Source organism: Pogona vitticeps, chromosome 3, assembly GCF_051106095.1.
Source record: "Pogona vitticeps strain Pit_001003342236 chromosome 3, PviZW2.1, whole genome shotgun sequence".
Taxonomy (NCBI): domain Eukaryota; kingdom Metazoa; phylum Chordata; class Lepidosauria; order Squamata; family Agamidae; genus Pogona; species Pogona vitticeps.
In genome coordinates this window covers 244566795-244589502 of record NC_135785.1, presented here as the reverse complement: position 1 = coordinate 244589502, position 22708 = coordinate 244566795, and the positions used below count along the sequence as shown (strand labels likewise).

General features: G+C 40.0%; 1 protein-coding gene across 2 annotated transcripts in view; it reads right to left on the bottom strand.

The window, feature by feature from the left end:
- RDX (radixin) overlaps positions 1–19273 on the bottom strand; it is a 48188-nt gene extending 28915 nt beyond the window's left edge. The window contains exons 1-2 of one of the 2 annotated variants that reach the window (XM_020805184.3): positions 19033–19273; positions 5873–5946 (exon numbers count right to left, since the gene is read on the bottom strand). In XM_020805184.3, the coding sequence (XP_020660843.2) occupies positions 5873–5884 (12 nt within the window). In that variant the 5' untranslated portion in view covers positions 5885–5946; positions 19033–19273. Of the gene's footprint in view, positions 1–5872; positions 5947–19017 lie in introns of both variants that reach the window. The other variant, XM_020805185.3, reaches the window with a different exon arrangement.
- Positions 19274–22708: the final 3435 nt, after the last annotated feature.

The window sequence follows — 22708 nt, the reverse complement described above, 5'->3', positions numbered from 1 at the left end:
AGCATCTTAAAAAGCAGAGACATCAGCTTGTCGACAAAGGTCCTCATAGTCAAAGCTAAGGTTTTTCCAGTAGTGATGTATGAAAGTGAGAGCTGGATCATTTAAGAAAGTTGACTGCTGAAGAACTGATGCTTTTGAATTGTGGACTGTAAAGAGAACAAACCTATCCATTTTGAAGGAAATCAACCCTGAGTGCTCACTGGAAGGACAGATCCTGAAGCTGACGCTCCAATACTTTGGCCATCTCATGAGAAGAGAAGACTCCTTGGAAAAGGCCCTGATGTTGGGAAAGTGTGAAGTCAAGAGGAGAAAGGGATGTCAGACGACGAGATGGTTGGTCAGTGTCATTGAAGCTACCAACATGAATTTGACCAAACTCTGGGAGGCAGTGGAAGACAGGAGGCCCTGGCATGCTCTGGTCCATGGAGTCCCAAAGAGTCAGACACGACTTAACAGCTAAACAACAACAACAACTCCAATAAGCAATACATAAGATTTTAAGCTTAGCACCAACATTTTCAAGGAACCACATGCGTTTCCTACTTTGAACAACTTGATTAAAACCCAAATTTAATCTCTGAAGTAAATGTGGCATTCAAAGAAGAATTTCGGAAAGGAAGCATACAGTTTAGAGATATGCAGAAAAAGAATGATCTGTACCTTAAAAGAAGAGGAAACAGAAAACTCATGTACATGCAAAAATACATTTTTCTTAAGGTATCAAGTAACAGAAGATCAGGTAAAAATGTAGCTTCATAAGGAGAATGAAGTTGAAAAAGTAAACACTCTTCACAGCAGAATACAAAAAACAGCACTGGAAACAAGTACTACAGTTACATTAGGCCTGCTCCACCAGAGCTAGCAAGCCTCAGAGTTGCCAGGAACTAAGCCTTCCTTTGCTAGTAGCAGAAGTGAAACACACCTGCCTCAAAGAGGTAATCTGTGCTCTATAAAGCACGGGTCTGCACATGGTGGGCGTGGTGCACTCGCACGCATGTGTGGATGAGCTGTTGTGTTCACAGGTGGGTGTGGTGCACATGCATGCGTGCACACTGCTCACCCACAAGCATGCCATGCCCATCTGCAAATGTGCCACACCCACTCACGAACACGGGAGATGCCCCTGACCCCCGTGCATAGACCCTGCCCTCCCAACCAGTCTGCTTTTGGGGACCACTGCAAAGAATATCAAGGTTCTGCTCTGGTTGTAAGATGCTTTATTCTTTAATGACTCTGTAAGATGCATGCATCAATGCTATTTTCTGCCAACAGTATGTTGTTCTTGCCTCTACCTGGATGACAATTACAGAAGCAACAGTCTACAAAGTCTACTGACAAGCATACATTTTGGTAGTTGACTGAGTTTCTAGATAGAATTACAAAAAAACACAATCACTTTGCATGATTCTACATAGGGTCAGAAGACATCACCATGTATAAGATGCCCTCCCACTTTTCTAACCCAAAATTTTAAAAAAATCTAAACTTAACTTTGAGTATTCAGCCTCTGGGCTCAGAAAGCACGGACATGAATCTGAGCACTGCCTACAGGCTCCACATCCAACAAGGTGTGTTCCAATTGGTTTGTACAGAATCAAGTGACATCAGATACATAAGGCTTGTGATTGGAAGAAGCTAAGTCTCCTGTAGGAAGGTAAGCCTCATGAATGAAGGAATCCTGTTTACGGTGGCAAGGCACCGGCAGTTTTGTTCTCTCTTCAGATTACTTCCGTATATAAAATGACCCTCAAATTTTAGTCTAAAGATTTTAGATAAAAGTATTGTCTTATACGCGGAAAAAATATAGTACAAAAGAGAGTCTGGTCTTACAGTGCCCATTAATAATGGTACAGGATCCAAACATACCTTTCAGGCACGCACACTTCATATCTCTAAGTCTTTGTCTTACTTTCCCTTATTATATCCCTCTCGTCATCAGAGAATAGCCCCAAAATTTCTAAGGAGAAAATCTACTTAGGCTGGTAAAAGAGAAGATTGCAAAGCTCTGGTGCACATGTAGGAGTTCTACATATAGAGTCATCTGGACCTCAGTCATGCTGTTTCTGATCCACTCTCCTGGAAAACCTCCATGTGAAAGCAACCTCTCTACCAGAGGGCAGGGATGGGCAACCTCTGAGAGTTTGGGGCCATTCTGCACTCCCCCCAGACTAGAACACACCACGGACTCTACCAATGTTAATCCAAAAATACTTAATCATGCCCAATTTGCCATTTAAATATAATTTTGCTACCCGAAGTCTATTTCAGGTAAAGAAAGGCATTTTCTGAAAAGTAAGATGTGACTTCTTGGTCACTTTCATTTATTTTAAAAAATGCTTTTTATGGCCAAAAACAGTCCAAAGGAATGTTACATTACATTTAGATGGCAAGTAAATTTTTATATAATTAAGATGTCAGATGATTTTTCCCCCCACATACTGTACAATATTTAAAAAGTTACATAAATGGCAACTGTTTCTTTAAATTCAACATAATATAGCCAATAAGGGAAACATCCTTTCTCAGTGATTAACGTGTGCATCCAACAAAGGTAAAAATCACAAAGATGTCACAAAATCCAAACTATATAAAGACAAATGCTTTTGTTTCTATTGACTTTTAAAGATAAACTGGGTGAGTAACCAAGTCAATTTGATTAAGAAAATACTTCCACTGTTTATATGGCTGATTTCAAATGATTTCCCCAAGTTTTATCTGTCTCTTAGTTAGAACTACAGTACCATATTTATCCATGACTTGCAGAGTAAGTGTACTAACCATTTTCTTCTTTTCAACAGCAAATAGAAATTCATATGTATTTAGGAACAAAGTTATATAAAAATAATGTCAACACATGTAGATTTTAAATTATTTAGGCTATTATCTCTTCTATCCCCAATTTCAGAAGTCATCATTTTCCTTTGTGTACATCCACCACAGGTAAATCTGCTTTGAACAAACCACATCACTGGTTTGTTACATGCATAAGTCATCACACATATTACACGCACAGACACACACACACACAACATGGACATAGGGCAGTAAAGGGATATGGGACAGTAAAAATAAACATAAGTTGTTATTGTACTCTCTCTATGAATGATCCATTCATTATTACTACAGTTTATCAAATTGAATACATGCCTATCAGAGGGTTTAGTCCTAAATACGCGTACCACATCTTCACAGTAGATCATTATTTTGGAATACACACTTAAATAAGGGAACTAAAACAATATTACCATCTCCCTGACAGTAAGACTTCTTTATTCTTACAGAAGAGAACAAACATCCCTTTATACATCCAGACAGCTGTTTTGCTGCTTTATTAACATATAGAAAATGAAGTTGCAGCAGATTGAGTGATTTGAGGCACAGGCATGATATTTAGTCTTTTTCAACCAGAACAAGCACATAATTTGCACAAGAACAACTGTCAGAGGAAATGCAGTAAGATAAAACCACTACAAGGAAGTACAGCAGAAGTAGCAACAGAATGCTAATTTTTCATCAGGAATCACAGAACATCAGCAAATAACCTCATAAGAAAATACTGGCACAGGGTGAACCTTTTTAAAAACTCTACAAACTGTAAGTATACCATGCAGGTATCTGCAATGTTACAGAATTTTGTGGATAATACCACACTATGTTGGAAGTAACAACACTGCTCCTGCCTTGGATCTTTCCTAATATTTCATGAATTGAAGATACTTGTGGTTAAGCCTTAGTTCTGCCAGTTCTGTCTTCTTGCATAGCTGCAGCCTCCTGCAATACATCAAATACTGCTGGAGGGTCTTACAAACTTCAGGGAAAGCACAGAGTGTTGAAGCAGGGACATGGGAAAGCCTGATTCTGCTCATGGTTCTTAAAAAGCAACTCATCCCCAAAAGAACATAAATTACTGGGCTAAATCCAATTAAGTCCCAGCAAGCACAGAAGTATTGGATTTTAAACATTGACTAATCGGTCTCATTCATTTCAACAGACCTACTGTAAAGTTAGATTTAGTCCATAATGATGTAACAGTAAACAGACCTTTCATCTTTCTACTGATTAAATAAGCAATAGATCACAAAAGAGTATACAGTGATGCCCCGCTTGACGATGATAATGTGTTCCAGCAAAATCGCTGTACAGTGAAATCGTCATCAAGCAAAAAAAACAAACAAACAAACAAACCACTGAAATGCATTGAAAACCGGTCAATGCATTCCAATGGGGGAAATACCTGATCATGCAGCGAAGATCCTCCATATGGCGGCCATGTTCCGCTCCCTCTTGCGAAATGAGGTCAGCAAAATAGCGGGGAGCCATTTTGATCAGCTGTTTTAAAATCGTCATGAAGCAGAAAAAAACCCATCTGAATAATCGTTTTGCGATCGCTATAGCAATTGCAAAAACATCATCATCAAGCGATTTCGTCGTCTACCGGGGTAATAGTCAAGCAGGGCACCACTGTATCTGTAATGCTTCCATCCATTTAAACAGAATGATTGGCTGCTTTTTGATGTATATGTTATCTTATTCCTCAGTGGGTAATGTACAGCCACAGATCTGGAGAAAATACTTCTAATTTATTTCATTTAGATGAGAATATGGAGTGAGCAAAGAAATGATATTTCTCATTTTTACACACACACACCCTTCTGAAAGCAGTGTACCAGATAACATACTTCTGAAGCACACTTGTCCGTCTTCACCTGTAACTTGAGAACTAGCACTAGTCACTGAAAAGCATTTATTTCACTGCCTACAACACAATCAGAAACACAGTCAGAAAATAGGAAGAAAGTCTCAAAAAGCAGGAAGAAAGCAGCAGCTGATTAGTATAATCTGGGAAAGAGGACACGCAAACGTGTTAACCAATAATATGCTCCTCACCTAAATATTACTCCCAAAGCAGGTTAATCACAATAGGAGTACAGTTCCTTCCACACAAATGGGTTACCAGACTGGGCATTCTGTATTTACTTCCTTTCTGGTCTTTTGTTTTCCAAAAACATAGATTTCACTTCATCATTAAAGGGGGATTGAAAATAAAACAGCCAACATTATAATGCCATTGTACAAAACGCTGGTAAGGCCACACCTGGAATATTGCATACAGTTATGATCACCGCACTTAAAAAAAGATATAGTGGAACTGGAAAAGGTGCAGAAGAGAGTGACTAAAATTATGACTGGGCTGGGGCACCTCCCTTATGAGGAAAGGTTATAGCGTCTGGGGCTCTTTAGAGAAAATGCACCTGCAGGGGGACATGATTGAGACGTATAAAATTATGCAGGGGATGGATGAAGTGGATAGAGGGAAGTTCTTTTCCCTCTCACGCAATACTAGAAGCAGGGGACACCCACTGAAATTGGGTGTTGGGAGAATGAGGACAAAACAAAATATTTCTTTATCCAGCGTATTGTATTGTTAGTCTGTGGAACTCCTTGTCGTAGGATGTGGTGATGGCATCTGGCCTAGATGCCTTTAAAAGGGGACTGGACAGATTTCTGGAGAAAACGTCCATTGCAGGTTACAAGCCATGATGGGGATGGACAATCTCCAGGCTTAGAAGGAAGGTACCTCCATACGCCAGATGTGGGGGAGGGGTATCTAATTGTCTCATGTGCTCCCAGAGGTATCTGGTGAGGTCACTGTGAGATACAGGAAGCTGGACTAGATGGGCCCTTGGCCTGATCCAACAGGGCTCTTCTTATGTTCTTATGCCCCCCACCCCCAGGTTCTGTGCTACTATCTTTCTTTGGAGAGTCTCAGCCTATTTATTTCATAATGAAGAGTCCATATTAAATTATTAGCATTCAAAAATACCTGCCAAAGAGCAAAGACCAAACTGAACATAATAAATGCATTACTTACTGGTTTCGGCATTTTCCTCCCTTTTCTGTGCTTCTTCTGTTAAACCATGAGTTAGACCACAAACTTGTCTTTTCCTGTCAAAACAAAGCAATTCTTTATAATAGCATGTAACTCACATTTCACTAATACCTTAATAATCCATGCACTATATATTTAGTAGCAAATCTGTCTGGCTTTACCTGGTTAAAAACCCATGAGTTTCACCTTCATGCCAATGTCGCCAATGTCCTCTCTCTATTACCCTTTAAAGTCTTTATGTTGCACTGCTACCACTCTTTCTCTAGCTTGTACCAGGTTTAGAATTCAATGAGTCTCACTTGCCAGAACAGACTCTCTGTTCTCTTCTGCCTCCAAAGTTTTTCCTTCATACAGAACTCTTTCTCTCTCCCGCAGTAATTCAGCTTGTTCTGCGATTAAAAACCTATGAGACCCATCCCTACAGGTGCTCTACTCATCTTCTTTCTCTGCCCTAACTTCCTTTCCACTATGATCTTTTTTCTCCCTCAAACCCAATACTCAGGTTTTTACTCAGCCCATTACTCATACTCTTTTAAAAATGTCATGTTTCTTGCACTGACCATTACAGTTATGTAAAAGGACTACCAGGCAACATGTCCCATTGAAATATAGCCTATCCATTTATTTAACCTTACAGTAGTATATAGTTGTCACATGACTCTAAAATGTTTGTTATATTTTTCCACTACAACCAGAACAAGAAACCATTCTAAAATTTTGTTTCAATTTGGACTGTAAAAAAGGTAAAGCATAGATGTACTACATGAGACTCTGTGTGCTTTTGTGGCCCCCATACCCCCTGATAGGATAGCAGCATCATAGATCCACATTTCTGTTGTGAAACAAAGCATGCAGCATTTATTTTCAAACTAATTAGATCTCCTAGTAGCATGAAGTAACTAAAGCAAGGCACAAGTTCATTGTACATTGAGCTTTATGGTAAATAATGGTCTTTCCTCCCACTACACTAACACAAAATACTGATGGGAGGTGTTATCTGTTGGTGGTTCAGGGCAAGGAACACCCATGGAGGCTGCTCATCCCTGAACAAAACAAAAACACTATGGCAAAAATAAGACAGTCACATTCAAAAAAAAACCCTGTATCAACCACCCAAGCAATATCTTATTTCTTCAGAACCAAATATACCCTCTTTAGTTCAAAATCAAACAAACAAGACAGCTTTCAATGTAAACATCAAACAAAATGAAGTAAAATAAAATTTCAACACCAAATATTCTGGGCAATCTCTTTGCTTTATGAGTTACAGGGACAGATGTCTCTCTCCTTCCCCCTATACCTCCTATCACAAATTAGATTACATGTTATGAGAGCAACTCTCCAGGTAGATTAAGAGTGGCTGGTGCAGAATATTAAATTCTCTGTCTCCAAAACTCTACCTAGTCCTATACTACACTTATTTAGCCCTCTAATGTTTAAGAATGCACTTACTCAACTGAATTTCTCCCTGCACATATTTGACTGTCACCTACAACCCACCCTATTTGTTTTTCAATAGAGGTTTCTAGACTAGCATTTGCCAAGAGACAACTGATTTATAAAAGACAACACAAAATGTTTTATACTTTAAGCCTTCCAGTTTCGGTTAGCATTACAGTAGCAACCGCCAGTATGTTTTTCAAACATTTAAACCTCCAAACTTACCAGATGGTAAAACAAATACCATATTGCACTGTTGAAACAACCTGCTAGATTGTTTCATTTTCCTGAAGAGAATTTTACCCAATGTTTCCATAATAAAGAATACAAGCGCAAGTGACTTTAATTCACTTGCATTTAACTAAAAATTGTAACTAGAAAAAAGTTAAGAGTTACAGTGGTACCTCAACTTAAGAACTTAATCCATATTGGGACTGTGTTCTTAAGTTGAAGCACCATTTCCCATAGGAATGCATTAAAAACCATTTAATCCGTATCTGCTGTTTTTCATTCTGAAGTCGAGGCGCTGTTCTTAAGTCGAAGCATTAGTTCCCATAGGAAGTAATGCAAAGCCGGTTAATCTGTATCTACCACTAGGGGGGTGAATTTTTTTCTCTCTTCTTTTTACCTAAGGTGAACTTAGGTCAAAAAAAGGGCAGGAAAAGTTTTTTTTTCTCTCTCTCTTTTTGGTTCTTAAGTCGAGACTTCATTCTCAAGTCGAAGCAACTTTTTGCGAATGAAGCCATTCTTAACTCGAATTGTTCTTATGTAGGGACGTTCTCAAGTCGAGGTACCACTGTATAGAAGACTTAATTCTCATTTACAAAGACCTTCTTTAGAGGCATCTGTATTGGTCTGCTACAGCTAAATACAAAAACTTGTAGAGACAAAGAGATTTATGATGGCATTAGCTTTCATAGACTACCCATCAGATGCATGAAATGTAGCCCTCAGTTGAAAAATGTGTGTGCACTACATTCTGTCAAATCACTTCCACTTTAGGGCAAGGCTAGCAAAGTTTTCAAGATGTGACAGGTCTCTAAGGAGCGGTATTATCATTGCCAAGCAGGAACGTGAATGCAGGCAGGACTCCCAAGTCCTAGTCCAATACGTTATCTACTATACTTGCTCTCAAAATATGTATCTACACAAATGCATATACATAGATAAGGCGGGGATAAATTATCAAGAAACATTCATTCTTTATATCTATGCATATCTCACCATTCTTCCAATGAGCTCAAGGAAGCTATCTTTTTCTCCGTTTTATCAACAAATATGTGAGGTAGGTCACTCTGATGCAGTATAACTGGGCCAATGTTACCCACTGAGTTTCATAGGCAGATGGGGATTAGAACCCACATCTGCTGTTTCTTGGTGCAATTACCTGATGACTATGCCACACTGTAGAAGTAGCATAGTGCAATAGCTTTGCACTTTTTTCATTTTGTGGCCCTTGGATACCATTGTTCACAACTTCTTTCACTGTACCCAAGTATCTATGCAAAGACCTGTCAGATAAAAGCACAACTTCACACAGCTTATAAAAGTACATTCTCACCTGTGATCACTTCTCCCATAATCCTGTAGTTTTAAAGGTATAATAAAACGTTTTTTGCTTCAGAAGACTGATACTTACTAGAACCTCCTTTCAAGAAGATGTATGTCTCCTGATATTCTTTGAACCCTTTTCTAGTTAAATGGGATAAACAGTCTTCTGATGTAACCTGTCTCTAATTTTTTTAAAGAAAACATATAATCCAAGAGATGAGATCTTTTAAAAGAGCCCCAGTACTGCAGACTGAAAAGCAAAGCCAGTATTAGTAAGAAAATTACTGGATAACTCAGTGGTATCTGAACTGCGGAGCCAGAAATTGGGGGTCTGTTTCTGTTGAGATTTTGATATGAAAATGTGTGAAGGTGTCAAGGAGGAGAGTGTGCCGTCCCCAGAAGATAAAGGAAAAGAGTGAGGAGAGAAAGGAACAGGGTGAGCAGGAACAGGAGGACCTGAGAGAGAACGCGGCAGTAACAGATAAAGGGGAAAGGAGCGGGAAATCTGAAGTGAGTTTAGTGGAAGAGTGTGACGGTAAGAGAGGGGTGGAGCAAGAGCTGTCCGTTTGGGAGGAAAGTATAAGCAGCCAGGGAGAGTGTCGGTTTGAGGTAGAACTGGAGTTGTGGAAATGGAAGAGAGAGCTGGAGAGGCTGAGGGAATATGAGAGAGTAAAAACTCAGGAGCTGTTGAGGGACTTCCCTAATCTAAAGCTCGGAGGGCTGCTACCGGACCCAGTCCCGAAAGAGAGTGGAGAGGTGAAGTACGAAACTCTAGAGTGGTCGGTGATAGTCTTTCCCAAGAATAAGGGGCGCGGGCGGCAGGTGATAAGACCCAATTCGCGTTACAACACTCCCCCTCCTGAAGGCGACTGGGCAAGGCACCCATGCTGCGGCACCATCTGCGCAGTACGGAGCGCACCCTTTCGGAAGCCAAAAGATGCCAAAAGGTTTGGCCCAGCACCCCTCTAAGTTCAATGGAAGGAGGACAAGACTATGTGTTAGACAGTTATGGCTTGTTGCCTGAATTAAGCTTTTTTGATCCCATCATGAACAATGTTGATTTACCGGTTGTCAATAAAGAAAAAGTTGTTAAAGTTAAGAAGACATCTCCTGTGGTATTTCCAGTGCTAAGTGACAAGTTGTCAAAATTTGTAGCTGAACCCATTCACAAAACGTATTAAATATTAATGTTGTATAGTTAAATGTATAATGGCTGATTTTACCTGAGTCACTGTACTGATTGTATTCAGGTGTGGGCATCAAGGATTGACTTAATGTTGTACAGCTGTGTACATGATGAAATGTGGTGTAACAGAAAATGAAATAATGTATTCTCTGATTGGTCACAGAACTGTACATAACTCATGTGTAAAATGAATGTCTTTATCTGCTGTAAGTCAGATCACTTTTTCCTATGCTGCGTGTTGCTTCATCTCATGTTATGCTGCTAAGGGAATGTGTAATCTCTATGTATATATGTAAATAGACTAAGTTGTAGGTTTTACTCTCTCAGTGTCACAGTGTCATAAGTATCTCTGCTAACCAATATCTCCTTACTCTGCTAATGTTATGAGAATACACGTTATAATCAAAATTCTCTACAGGGTTATGGGCCCAGAGGAGATTGTTTTTCGAGCAGATAAGTGCTGAATGTCTGGGAGGAAGAAACACGTAAAAGCCAAGGCTGAAGTTGGAACGGAGCTGAGTTCTGATGGTGCTGAAGTAACAGAGTGGAAGTACTTCAGAGGACGAGGAGCAGACTGTAACAGCAAGTTCCATAATGTAGCAGGCAAGTGGAATAATGTGTACAAAACTAAATGACACTAATTACATGTCCTGGTCTTTTAAGATGGAGATGTACTTGAGGAGAGAGTAACTGTGGCAGTATGTTGAAAATCCTCCTGATGATGATCAGGGTCCTGCAAACGATGAAAAAGTGAGCGCCACAATAATATTGTGCTTGGAAGATTCGCAACATATTTTAAAATGTATATATGTTTTTATTATATTTGCATCTTTGGGTTTTGTATTTTGTGTAAACCGTCCAGAGTAGACATGTTCTAGATAAGCGGTATAAAAGTCTAATAAAATAAATAAATAAACTGACTTACGTGAGGAATCTGAAAACAAGCCAGGAGTGTTGGCAGGCACTCAGGAATGTCTATGTATGAGATACAGCCGGGTCTAAAATGGTTGTGGTACATAGGCTATATCGCAAGCATTTAATGCCTGGAGAAGATGTGTCTAACCATATTAAAGAGATGTTAGATTTATTTCTCCAGCTGCAGGAGCAAGGGATGGAGTTTGACCAGTAGCACCAGTGTTTTGTGATTCTGAGCAGCCTAGATAACCGCTGGGAGAACCTGGTGATAAGCTTGGAGAACATGCCAGAGAAAGACCTGACAGTACAATATTTGTCCAGGAGACTTGTGGAGGAGGACCAGAGGCGACGTGATAAGGCAGCGTAAACCAAGAGGGTCCATGGATGATGACTTCACAGCCAGCCAAGTTTTAGTTGTTAAATGCAGTGGTTCTTAACCTTTGTTACTCGGATGTTTTTGAACTGCAACTCCCAGAAACCCCAGCCAGCACAGTTGGTGGTGAAGGCTTCTGGGAGTTGCAGTCCAAAACTCCTGAGTAACCCAAGGTTAAGAACCAGTGGTTAAATGTTATAATTGCGGCCATACTGGACATATTTCTAAAAATTGTTCCAGACGTTACGGAGTGGAAAAAAGATGTTTAAAGAGCAAACACGGAAGTGTGAAGGTTATTTGGCTATTGTTAAAGCTTGTGAAAACAAGCAAAGTAATTTAAGGCTTTTAGATAGCGGAGCTTCTCAACATGTGTGCCAGAGAAAAGAGTTGTTCACAAACCTAACCCCTTAGCTCAAAAGATAGTGAAGCTAGCAGATGGAAAGTCAGCATTTGTAACTGGAACAGGTTCTGTATACGTAAACTGTTTAAAGCAAACTCTAAAAAATGTTTTGTGTGTGCCAAGCTTAAAGAATAATTTATTAAGTGTATTAAGTCTAGATAAAGACGGCTACACTATAATTTTTGAGAAAGGCAAAAGCAAAGTAATGAAAAATGGTCCACAGATGGCAAATTGTTATCTAAAGGACCATTTATATGTGATCAATCATAGCCAAATGAAGCCATAAATGTGGTTAAAAATTCAGAACCACATGAAAAGTGTATACATAGTCTACATAGAAAGTTAGGTCATGTAAGCTTTGGAGTTTTAAACAAAACTAAAGAATTTGTGTCTGATCTATATATTAAAAACTGTGAGAAATATTTAGATTGGAACATATGTAAATTAACCATGTCAAAGGCTTTTCTTGTGAGCAAGAAAAGCAAAAGAGTCAGTGACAAGAGTTTTCATTTGGTTCATCTTGATGTTCTGGGACCACTGCAGCACACAAAAGGCGGTAATAGGTTCTGTTTAACTATAACAGACGACTATACACGTTTCATTACATAGACATAGCTATAACATCAGAGTGAAACTTTTTAAAGGTTTAAAGATGTTGTTGCTGTGATAGAACGAAGATTTAGTACTCTCGTAGTGTCTGTTCAAACAGATCGAGGGGGAGAGTTTTTAGCACATTATTATGTAGATTGGCTTAAGAAAAAGGCATTCATCACAGGTGTACAAATGTAGCAACACCTACTGAGAATGGAGTTGCAGAAAGACAAAATTGAGATTTTGATATGAAAATGTATTAAATATTAATGTTGTACAGTGGGGTCTTGATTTGAGAACTTAATCCGTATTGGAAGGCGGTTCTCAAGTCAGATTCTGTAAGTCAAGTCTCCATTGACCTACAGTGCATTGAAAACCGATTAATCCCGTAACAGGCCGTTTTTGTTCCATTTTGGTTTTTTTCTGGTCTGTAAGTCAAATCTCAGTCTGCAAGTCAAACCTAAATTTTGCAGCCAGAGAAGTCTGTAACTCAAAAAGTCTGTAAGTCAAGCCGTCTGTAAGTCAAGGGTCCACTGTATAGTTAAATGTAAAATGGCTGATTTTACCTGAGTCACTGTATTGATTGTACAGTGGTGCCTTGCATTACGATGTTAATTCGTTCCAGCGAAATCACTGTAGAACGAAAATGTCATAAAGCGATTTTTAAAAGCCCATAGAAACACATTAAAACCCGATTAATGCGTTCCTATGGGCTGTAAACTCACCGTCCAGCGAAGATCCTCTATAGTGCGGCCATTTTCGCTGCCTGTGCAGCGACGAATCAGTCCCAGAAAACAGCGGGCAGCCATTTTGAAACCGCCAATCAGCTGTTAAAAAATCATTGCTTTGCGAGAATCGGTTCCCGAAGCAGGGAACCGATCATCACAAAGCGAAATTCCCCCATAGGGAACATCGTTTTGCGATCACTTTTGCGATCGCAAAGACATTGATGTCAAGCGGTTTCATCGTTAAACGGAGCGCCTGTCTTGCGGGGCACCACTGTATTCAGGTGTGGGTATCAAGGATTAAGACTTAATGTTGTGCAGCTGTATACATGATGAAACTTGGTGTAACAGAAAATGAAATAATGTATTTTCTGATTAGTCACAAAACTGTACATAAGCCATGTGTGAAATGAACGTCTTTATCTGCTGTAAGTCAGATCACTTTTTAGGAAAACATATAATCCAAGAGATGAGATCGTTTAAAAGAGCGCCAGTACTGCAGACTGAAAAGCAAAGCCACTATTAGTAAGAAAATTACCGGATAGCTCGGTGGTATCTGAACTGCGAAGCCAGAAGTTGGGAGCCTGTTTCCCCACTGTGCCTCCTTAAAGTAGAGCCAGCCGGTATAGCCTTGGGCAAGCTGCAAAGTTCCATGGCACTCCCACAAGAAGGGAATGATAAACTGCTTCTGACTCTCTATCTGGAAAACCCTGAAAAGGGTCACTATACATCAGAACTGACTTGATGGCACATGATTATTCCCTTAACAATTGCAAGTTTAGAATACTCAACAAACAGCAGGTACATTGAAGAATATTATTCACACAAATTTAAATGGCCATTGATGTTATGAAATCTTCCAATTTCAATCACATTCATAGCAAGCACATTGCAAGCATAAATCCTCTGTCTGCCATCATTAGAGTTCAGCAACACTGATCTCATATAATACACACAAATTCAAGATTTGTAAGATTTCAGAAATTATGTCGCATTTCAACAACTGATGTCTACAGAGAGAGGAATACATCATGGCTGGTATTAAGACCTACCCTATTCAGAGGCCTCCACACGCTGAAAGATAAAATCTGAACATTAGAAGTAATGCAGCTATCAGCTTGTCCCACAACACTTAAAGCCTTTTTACTTGAATCTTCATTCTTCCAACCTCCCCCAGAGAATATATATGCAACTGGATAATGAAACTATATATATTAACACATATAATATGTACCAACTGATACTATAATTCAGTACTAAAGAAAACTTACAGTTTATATTTAAAGTGCTAGATAAATCTGTCTTCAAAATAATCTGTTATACAATATAAAATATGAATAGTGAATCAGTTCATTTTATATGTAAATGTAATTCCGCACATGAAAACTGAGTCACTTGGCTTTCCAGCAAATTATTGCTACTGGCTTTCTCTAAATTCTCAATTCCAAACAAGATCTATTAATGCTCATCCACTAGATAAAAATCTTGCATGAATGATATGCTGAAAGTTAGCAGCAAGGTTAGGGTTTAACTGCATTCTTGTATGTCCTGAGATCATTCAAAATTCCTATGACCACCCAAATTATAGCAACCTGAGTATAGAACTTCCTATTTCCATCATCATAGTTTGCCAAAAAGCAGCAAGGGACATTTTTGGTCACAATACATCACACTGGCTAGGACAAAAAAAAATCTCACTGGTAAAATGCAATAGATCTGTTGGGACAATTTTTGCCTGAGATGCTTTTTGTCTGTTTAAAAATACTCACTGTGCATGGTCATTGGCTAAAATTCAGAGTTCAAGTGAAAAACACTGCAGAATGCCTACACTGTATGTCTCCTCCTGTATGGTAAATATGGCTAGGGTACAACAATGTCCCATCCCAGTGTATAAAGACTAAACAAAAATTAGAATAATATTTCATATCCTTTAGTGTTGACTAGAACAGAGCTGAAGGGCATTTTCAAATTCCCAAAAAATCTGCATTAATATTTTAGACATCTAAATGAATAGGCACGTGGGCATTTTTCCCCACAGAATTATCTTCAATTATGTAACATAGAGACTACACAACTTTACTTCAAATTGTCACTGAAGCCAGAATTATTACCCTGACAAGAACACTAAAGTATTATTGTATTAATAATGTGGGCAGAAGTATTCCTGTAAACATAAATATATTTGGATCAAAATGCTTTTAAAATGCCGCAGCAGAGACATCTCAACAACCTTCCCCATCATAAAACTGAAGAGGACAGAGCACTCTTATGAAAACGGTAATTGATTAATGATTAAAAAGCAGCAAGAAGGAGCAAGCATCCTGATCACAACTGGAGATAGAGATTTATGAATGGCAAAAACCCTAGCAGACTTGATGGAGCTTGAAAATGTTCTCTCCAAACTGGATGAATGGGCAACAAAATGATAAGTCAGATTCAATGAAATACTGTAATGTAAAATGATGGGACATCAGGGCAAAACATCCTAACACAAATACTGACGGGATTTTGAATCTTTGTGGGCAAAAGAATAAAAACATCAAATTAGTGTACAACAGCAATGAAAAAGACAATTCCCTTTATATGAATGAGACACAGAGTGATATATTTTAGGAATTGGAAAATGGAAAGAAAATGAAATGGCCAATATCATAATATCTTCAAAAAATATATGGCACAACCATATTTGAAATACAGTGTAGAGCTGTAGTATATCTTAAAATGTATACCACGGTACAAAAATTCCTATAAATGCTACAAAAAACAAATAGTCAACAAAGCCAGCACTTAATATACTAAAGCAGGTTTCTCCAAATGGTGCTCCAATATGTACCAACCCAACCACATGGCTTTACTAGCTGGGAAGGATATGAATGGTCATCCAATATACCTGGAGGGCACCAAATGAGGTCTTTTTAGCTCAGCCAAAAACAAAAAAAAATCTTGGTAGGGGTACATGACACAGGTTTATAAAGAAGACAGGAAATGTCTTGCATAGAAATACAAAAATCACTCAGAATACTGAATGGCAAGAAATTCAAATGAGACAAAAGAAAATACTTCACACTAAGTACAGGTCAAGAAACTCTTTGCCACAGAATATACTGATGGCTCTTTAAAAAATTATAGTTTAGCAACAGTTCTCAACCACTAGAACTAAATGAATGAATCCTACATATGACAATACAATGTCTCTCCATCCCAAATGTTGGGGAAAATAGCAGCAACAAATATATTGCCTCCATGGTCAACCTGCAAATTTCCCAGAAACATTTGGCAGGCCACTGCTGAACACTGAATCTTGAATCTTCTGGATTCTAAGGAACAAAGTATATGACATCTTTAAATTTATTTACTTATTATTGTGTTTAATTTATTTATAACGCACATTTCTCCCAATGGAGGGATCCAAAGAGGCTGTATGCCCTGACAAATGTGGCATACCCCCAAACTGTTATTTGCTGCTGAAGAGAAAACCTGGTGAACTTTCAGTAAGGAAAAAATAATGGCTTGGGGGAGTAAGAAGGCTGCATAACTCTCATTGCATGTCATAGATCAAATCAACACCACTCTCACACAGCTACTTCAGTAACAAAAAGGAGAAATATTAACTGTGTATGTTCATATTCAAACAGTATCTATTTTTGACCATAGTCTGATTCAGCAGAATTGCTTATCCAGAATTTCTGACTTTGAATGTTGCAATGCTACATGCACAAAAATGCTTAAATCCCACTAAAATCAACAGTAATTAAGCAGTCTGTTTGAAGAACTGCAGCCCAAGTTCCCAAACCCTAACTTTTGGCTTTAATTTCTTTGTTCAAAAGTGTACCATGATTAAGATCTGCATAAAACATTGACCCAAATATTTACAATAGCATTATTGTGTCATTATGTAAATTACTATATTAAAAACCAAACACCACTAAAACATATATTTGTTTTCAACAATAGACAGCATAAATCTTTGGAGCTGTTTCACATGAGATCATTCTTTATTCATCTATTCTGGGAGCTTTTATTAACAACACATGATTAAGCAAATGGTTGCCTTACTATACTAAGCACTACAATTTTGTTTATTTGCACTGGATTGTGCAAAATTGTGCATGTTCCACAAATCACTCTACCAGCAGCTATTTCTGCTTTGGCAAACGGATGTTGTCTTATTGATTGAATTTGAAAGGAAAACTAATTTGGCAAATGGGCTGGCTAATTATATCAAAAAAAAAAAAACAAAGTACCTCTACACATTCTGCAGTACATTGCCAAAAAGAAAAACAACTATCCAATATAATATTATAATTTTAAAAGCCAGGGTAGCCTTGTAGACTGTAAGAATAATTCTGAATTCCACATTAATTTAAAACAGCTTTATTGGGCTGTACCAAACAAATCAAAAGACAATGCAACTTTTTTCCTTCCGTTGTCCCAACTATTTTTTTAACATCTTGCCTGGTGAAAAGATCTTGTAGTCTTGTACATATTTTAACCCAACAGCAGTATTACATTCATATGGATAACATGGTGCAGATGATCTCTAATTCAATTATTCCCTGATCTTTACTGTGCCATAATGCAAGTTCAGGAATACTCTGCTGTCTTACTCTAGAATCTAAATTTCAAGCCCTGCCTTCCCCACAACAGAAGGCATAAAAGGGATCCTGAACAGTCATTTCTGAGCCCAGTACACATGCAGTTGCTGGTCTCTCCAGTTGCTGGCAGCATCACTAGAGTATCCCCCTCCTCCTGAGATTGTGAAGGAGGGGACTGAGTAGACGTTTGGCAGCTGCTGACAGGAGGAACGTGTTAACAATGTACTTGTCCCGGTTTGCAACAAGTAGCCAAGCCACATGGCGGAGATGCTTTTATTTCAGCTCCCCTTTCTCCTTTCTCTCGAACTCATCTCTTACCCTGTCCGTCTTTAGGTTTTGCCATATGATCCAGAGGAAAAGGAAATAAACAGCTCTGAGATCCCTCTTGGACACGAGCTCACTGAACAAATTTATCTTAGGCCAAACAGCCCAAAAAACCTACAACCACCATCGGATTCTGGCCGTGAAAACCTTCCAGAATACAAGTTTACCTTAACTTAGATGTATAGTTCTAGTACAGCTGCGATCTAAGCTCACGCGCTGCAGGCTCAGATGCCTGAAGACTTCCTTTCCATTCCACAGACGCTTACTCAGGATCGAGACCCACTCTCGCCAAATTCGATGCGACTTACTCCCCTCGGTATTAAATGAAAAGTAACTCCCAAGTAAATATACAGCAACCCAAATCGCCTGGCTGGAGTCCTAAAGCAAAATGAACAAGTAGCTGATTGATTCCCTTTGTGTTCAAGGGGACCTACTCCCGAGTAAGCCTCGCGCGGCAACCTCTTCGCACTTTTCTCCGTTTGCAGCCAGGGAACCGAAGGGACTGAAGACTGCGGGTGGGCGGAGGGGGGGGGGGAGGGGACAGGAAACAAAAGTTGGAGCGGTCTACCCACAATTAGCCGCATTTTTACAGTATACAGTATTCAAATCTCAATGTGAAGAGGTGGTCCACGGCCCGGGGGCACTCATACACACACACCCTCCTCCTTTTTACCTCAGAAGAGCAACAAACGGGGGAAGGAAGAGCCCGAGTCCTCTCCTCGCGGAAGGAAACGACTGAGGGGAGGGAGGCGGATGGAGCCCCCCGTGGCCGCCAAGGAAAGAGATGGTGGTGGTGGGCGAAGGGGAAAGGGGAGTCGTTTCCGTTCTCCACAGGATCTGTGCGTGCACAAAAATAAAAAGCAGCTGGGCTGCTGACTCCTGCCTGCTGCGCGGGGGAACCCGAGCCCAGTGCCTTACCTTGGAGGTCCCAAAGTGTGAGGCGTGAAGGAGAAGGAAAAAGGGCCAGGCAAGCCGAGGCCTGGCGGGACAAAAAATAAAGAGGCTGGAAACAAGTCACCCCTCTCACCTCCCAGCTCCTCACCTGGCGGGGCTCTGGCGCCCGGGGGCGGCCAGCTCGGCTCCGCTGCTCTTCTCCGTCTCCCAGGCAGCCGAGTTTGGCGACCAGAAAGAGGACGACGACGGCGCAGGAAGCGCGGCAACGCCGCTCCGGGATTCGCTCGCCTCCTCAAGGCACGCTGGGGCCGCTCCTCCTGCGGCAGGACCGACGCGCAAGAGTAGCAGCAGCGGCGGCAACGCCGCGTCCGCTGACAGCTCCGCAATATGGCGGCTCTCCCCCTTACATTTTCGCCCCCCTATCAGAGGTGTTGGCGCCTCGGTTTTCCAACCGGGCATGCGCCGGACGAGAGGGGCGCATGCGCGTCTTGGCGGGCTGAAGCGGCTTCCCTTAACTATATTTGGGAGCGGGGGCGAGTAGGCGAAGAGCTGCTTTGCTACAAAGGTCAGGGTGGATGAACCGGAGTGTGGGAGGGTCACGTGGACAGGGGACTCAGTGGGGTCCTCGTGGAAAAGAAAGAGATCGTGGGTCCCAAAAAAGGTTGTAATGTCGTCCCTCATAGTAAACTCCAGTGGTTTTAGTGAAACTTACTTTTTTATAACGATGGGCGAACGAGAATTGTAAGGCTACAGTTGTCAACACGGTTATACAATCATACTCGGTGTATGTGTTTTCTTGGAACAATCACACACTGAATTAAATGCGAATTATTTCCAAGTAAACTGCGAGCCCTGGAAGGGAATTCCTAATCCAGCAATGACTCTTGTGCTACCTTGTTACGTACGTGCCCTCTAAGTGGCTTCTGACCTCCAGAAGGTCTTGTTGCCTGGGTCACAGACCTGCTCAGGTCTGGCGAAGAAGGCTGCAGCTTTCTTTACTGAGTCAATCTTATCAAATACGTATCTGGGTTTTCTCTTTTCCTACGTTCCAACGTTCACCAGCATTATTTTTTCTAGTGATGGAAGCGTTTCAGTGTCATACCTTACAGGCTATAAAATATCCTTTGGCACATGTTGTTGTGCATGGAATTGGCCTTATTTTATTTTGTGTCAGATGGCTAACATTTTATTATAAAACACTGGACCTTTTTGCCACCCCAGGGCAAACACTGTCATGTGTAATACAGCTGATTATGTAAAACATGATGCTAAGAAGTATAAGAGTAATGCAACAAGTTCCTTTTAAAATATTCTGAATCACATGAATTCCTGAAAAATCCATTTTTGGGACCCATCGCAAGGCAATAAATCTGCTCCAAACATCACATTTCAAGACGCTCTGATGTGGACACGATATAATTCAAACAACTCCTGCTGAAATTCTTTCTTCATGGCTATTTCAGATGCAAGAGCCTTGTCTGCTTTTGCTTCCGACCACCCTAACCAAGAAGTGTGTAGAAATATAACATCTTTCTAGCTGACTGGTCTCTTGCAACTCTATTCAGGAACATTTTGTTAGATATATCAATGGACTATTCTTAGCCACACTTGTCATAGGCTATTGTATTAGGTTGTCACAGAATAATGGAGTTGGAAAGGGCCTATAAGGCCATTGAGTCCAACCCCCTGTTCAATGCAGAAATCCAAGTCAAAGTATATTTGACAGATGGCTCTTGAATGTCTCCAGAGTTGGAGGGCTCACTACTTCCCAAGGTAACAGGACCAGAGGCATAAGGAAGCTCCAGCAGAAGGTGCTCCTTGCCCCCACTCCAGAAACTCCCTACTCCCTCCTGCCCATCTAAGCCAAGTGCCCCACACTTACACTCTGAGAAAAGCCATTTGGCTCCAGTTTTTCTTATCACCAACTTTATTTTCATGAACCTCCTGGACTCTTGGAAACTAAGAGAATTACATGCCTTGGTGATCAAGCTATGTAGAAAACAATTTCTTTAGGAATATTTATAAGTCACTTGTAATTGCGTACAGAGAGAAAGCATGTGAGGAGAAACATACAACAGAAATGTTTCCCATCTTTGGCAGGGTATGCACTTGGCCGATGGGCACTCTTATAAAGGAGGGAACCACTTGCATGAGTAAGGATTCTGCCGAAAGGATTCTGGCCAATATTTATACAATGCAGTGCAATATATACAAATATACAACATACAAGTCATCATAAGTTTCTACAGTCCATTGGATAGATGACATAACTGGACTACTGTATATAGTTGGAGTTGTATGCAATAATTATATTTTCAACATGCACATAAAACTACAAGTGCTTGTCAGATCTTACAGGGAAGGCCATTCCACATAATGGTTGGCACAATACAAATGCCCTGTTCCAAATGACTGCAGATTCCTGGTGAAACCAAGCCTGCTGTATACCATGTCACCCAGCTCAATACCTCCCGTAGACATAAGACAGCTTTGCAGCCTCGGTCTCCCCTGGCACGTAAACTTACTGTGAACCGGAAAAATTCAGACTCCTTAAACAACTAGAGTTGAATGTTGTCCTTTGTGTATTGTTGGCTTTCTTTTCTTTCCCATGGGTAGTAAGTGCGGGGATGGAGTGTAGAGAGAGAGGCCAAGTTTTTTGTCTTTTTGTTTTGGACAAAGTACAGTTCAAGCCATAGTACAGCAGGGGAGGGGTAGGGAGGAAGAAAGAGTCACCAATTCTGAGTCATGTAGGAGCTATTAATATAGCTCGCCACTGGCAGTTTTCTAAAGGCTGAAAGAAGAATAGAGAGGGATTTCCAATTAAAAGAAGAGAAAGATTTTGAGATGGAGGACAGGATCTCATTGCTTGGTAAAAATGACCCTTGGGAAATTGTGGAATCTCTGTAATTAATGCCATAATATTGGATGGGGTAGATTGGGGATATATTTTTAAAGAATCATTCTGGAACAAGCTAGAGAGAGCAAAGATATTTTAATTCATTTTTTTCATTTCTGTTGTGAAGGGGAACTGTTAATTCTGTCAGTCAAGTAGTACAGAATGTTTAATTCAAATATTTAGGGGGTTCTTATTTAAAGTTCTTAATGATTTCAATATAAAATGTGTATCTGGCAAGTCATAATAGTATATTATCAAGGATGCTGTGGCTTCTTATCTAGTGCTCTGAAACAAACTTTGAGGAAATAGCTGTAGCTTTTATCAACGCATATGTAAGCAGGGCAGTTACTTTTTTACTACTCCCTGTTTACATATACTTTTAAAACTAATAGTTTATAATATCTATTAGCAGCATTTAAAGATCATAGTCTCTCCAATAATAGTAATATGCAATAGCAAATTATAATAGGACCTTAAATTTAAACCATTTAACAAAAAGCATGCTAAAATACTATACTATAAGGAATTTAGCAGTAGCAAATACAACTTTTAAAATGTAGTTAAAGACTTTAGAAAACAGCATTATGTATTTAAAGTTAATCAGCTTGATGCCATTTAGCCAGGGTCTGTCATACAGTGGTGCCTCGACTTATGACCATCCCGACTTACAACCATTTCGAGTTAGGACCAGCTCTGGCCGCAAAATTTTGCTTCAACTTGCAACCGGAGCTTCGAGTTACAACCAGAAAAAAAGCAGGGGAAAAGGCGGGGAATTCAAAATGCTAACCGTTGGTGGTGAAGAGGCTGTTTCTTTGTAGCTCTTTCACCCCAGCGGTTAGAGAGTGTATGTTCGGAGGAGGCTTTGGACTGCCTTGTAAGGTGCTACTTTCTACTTTTTAAAAATTGCCTGCTCTGAGTGGGTTTTGCA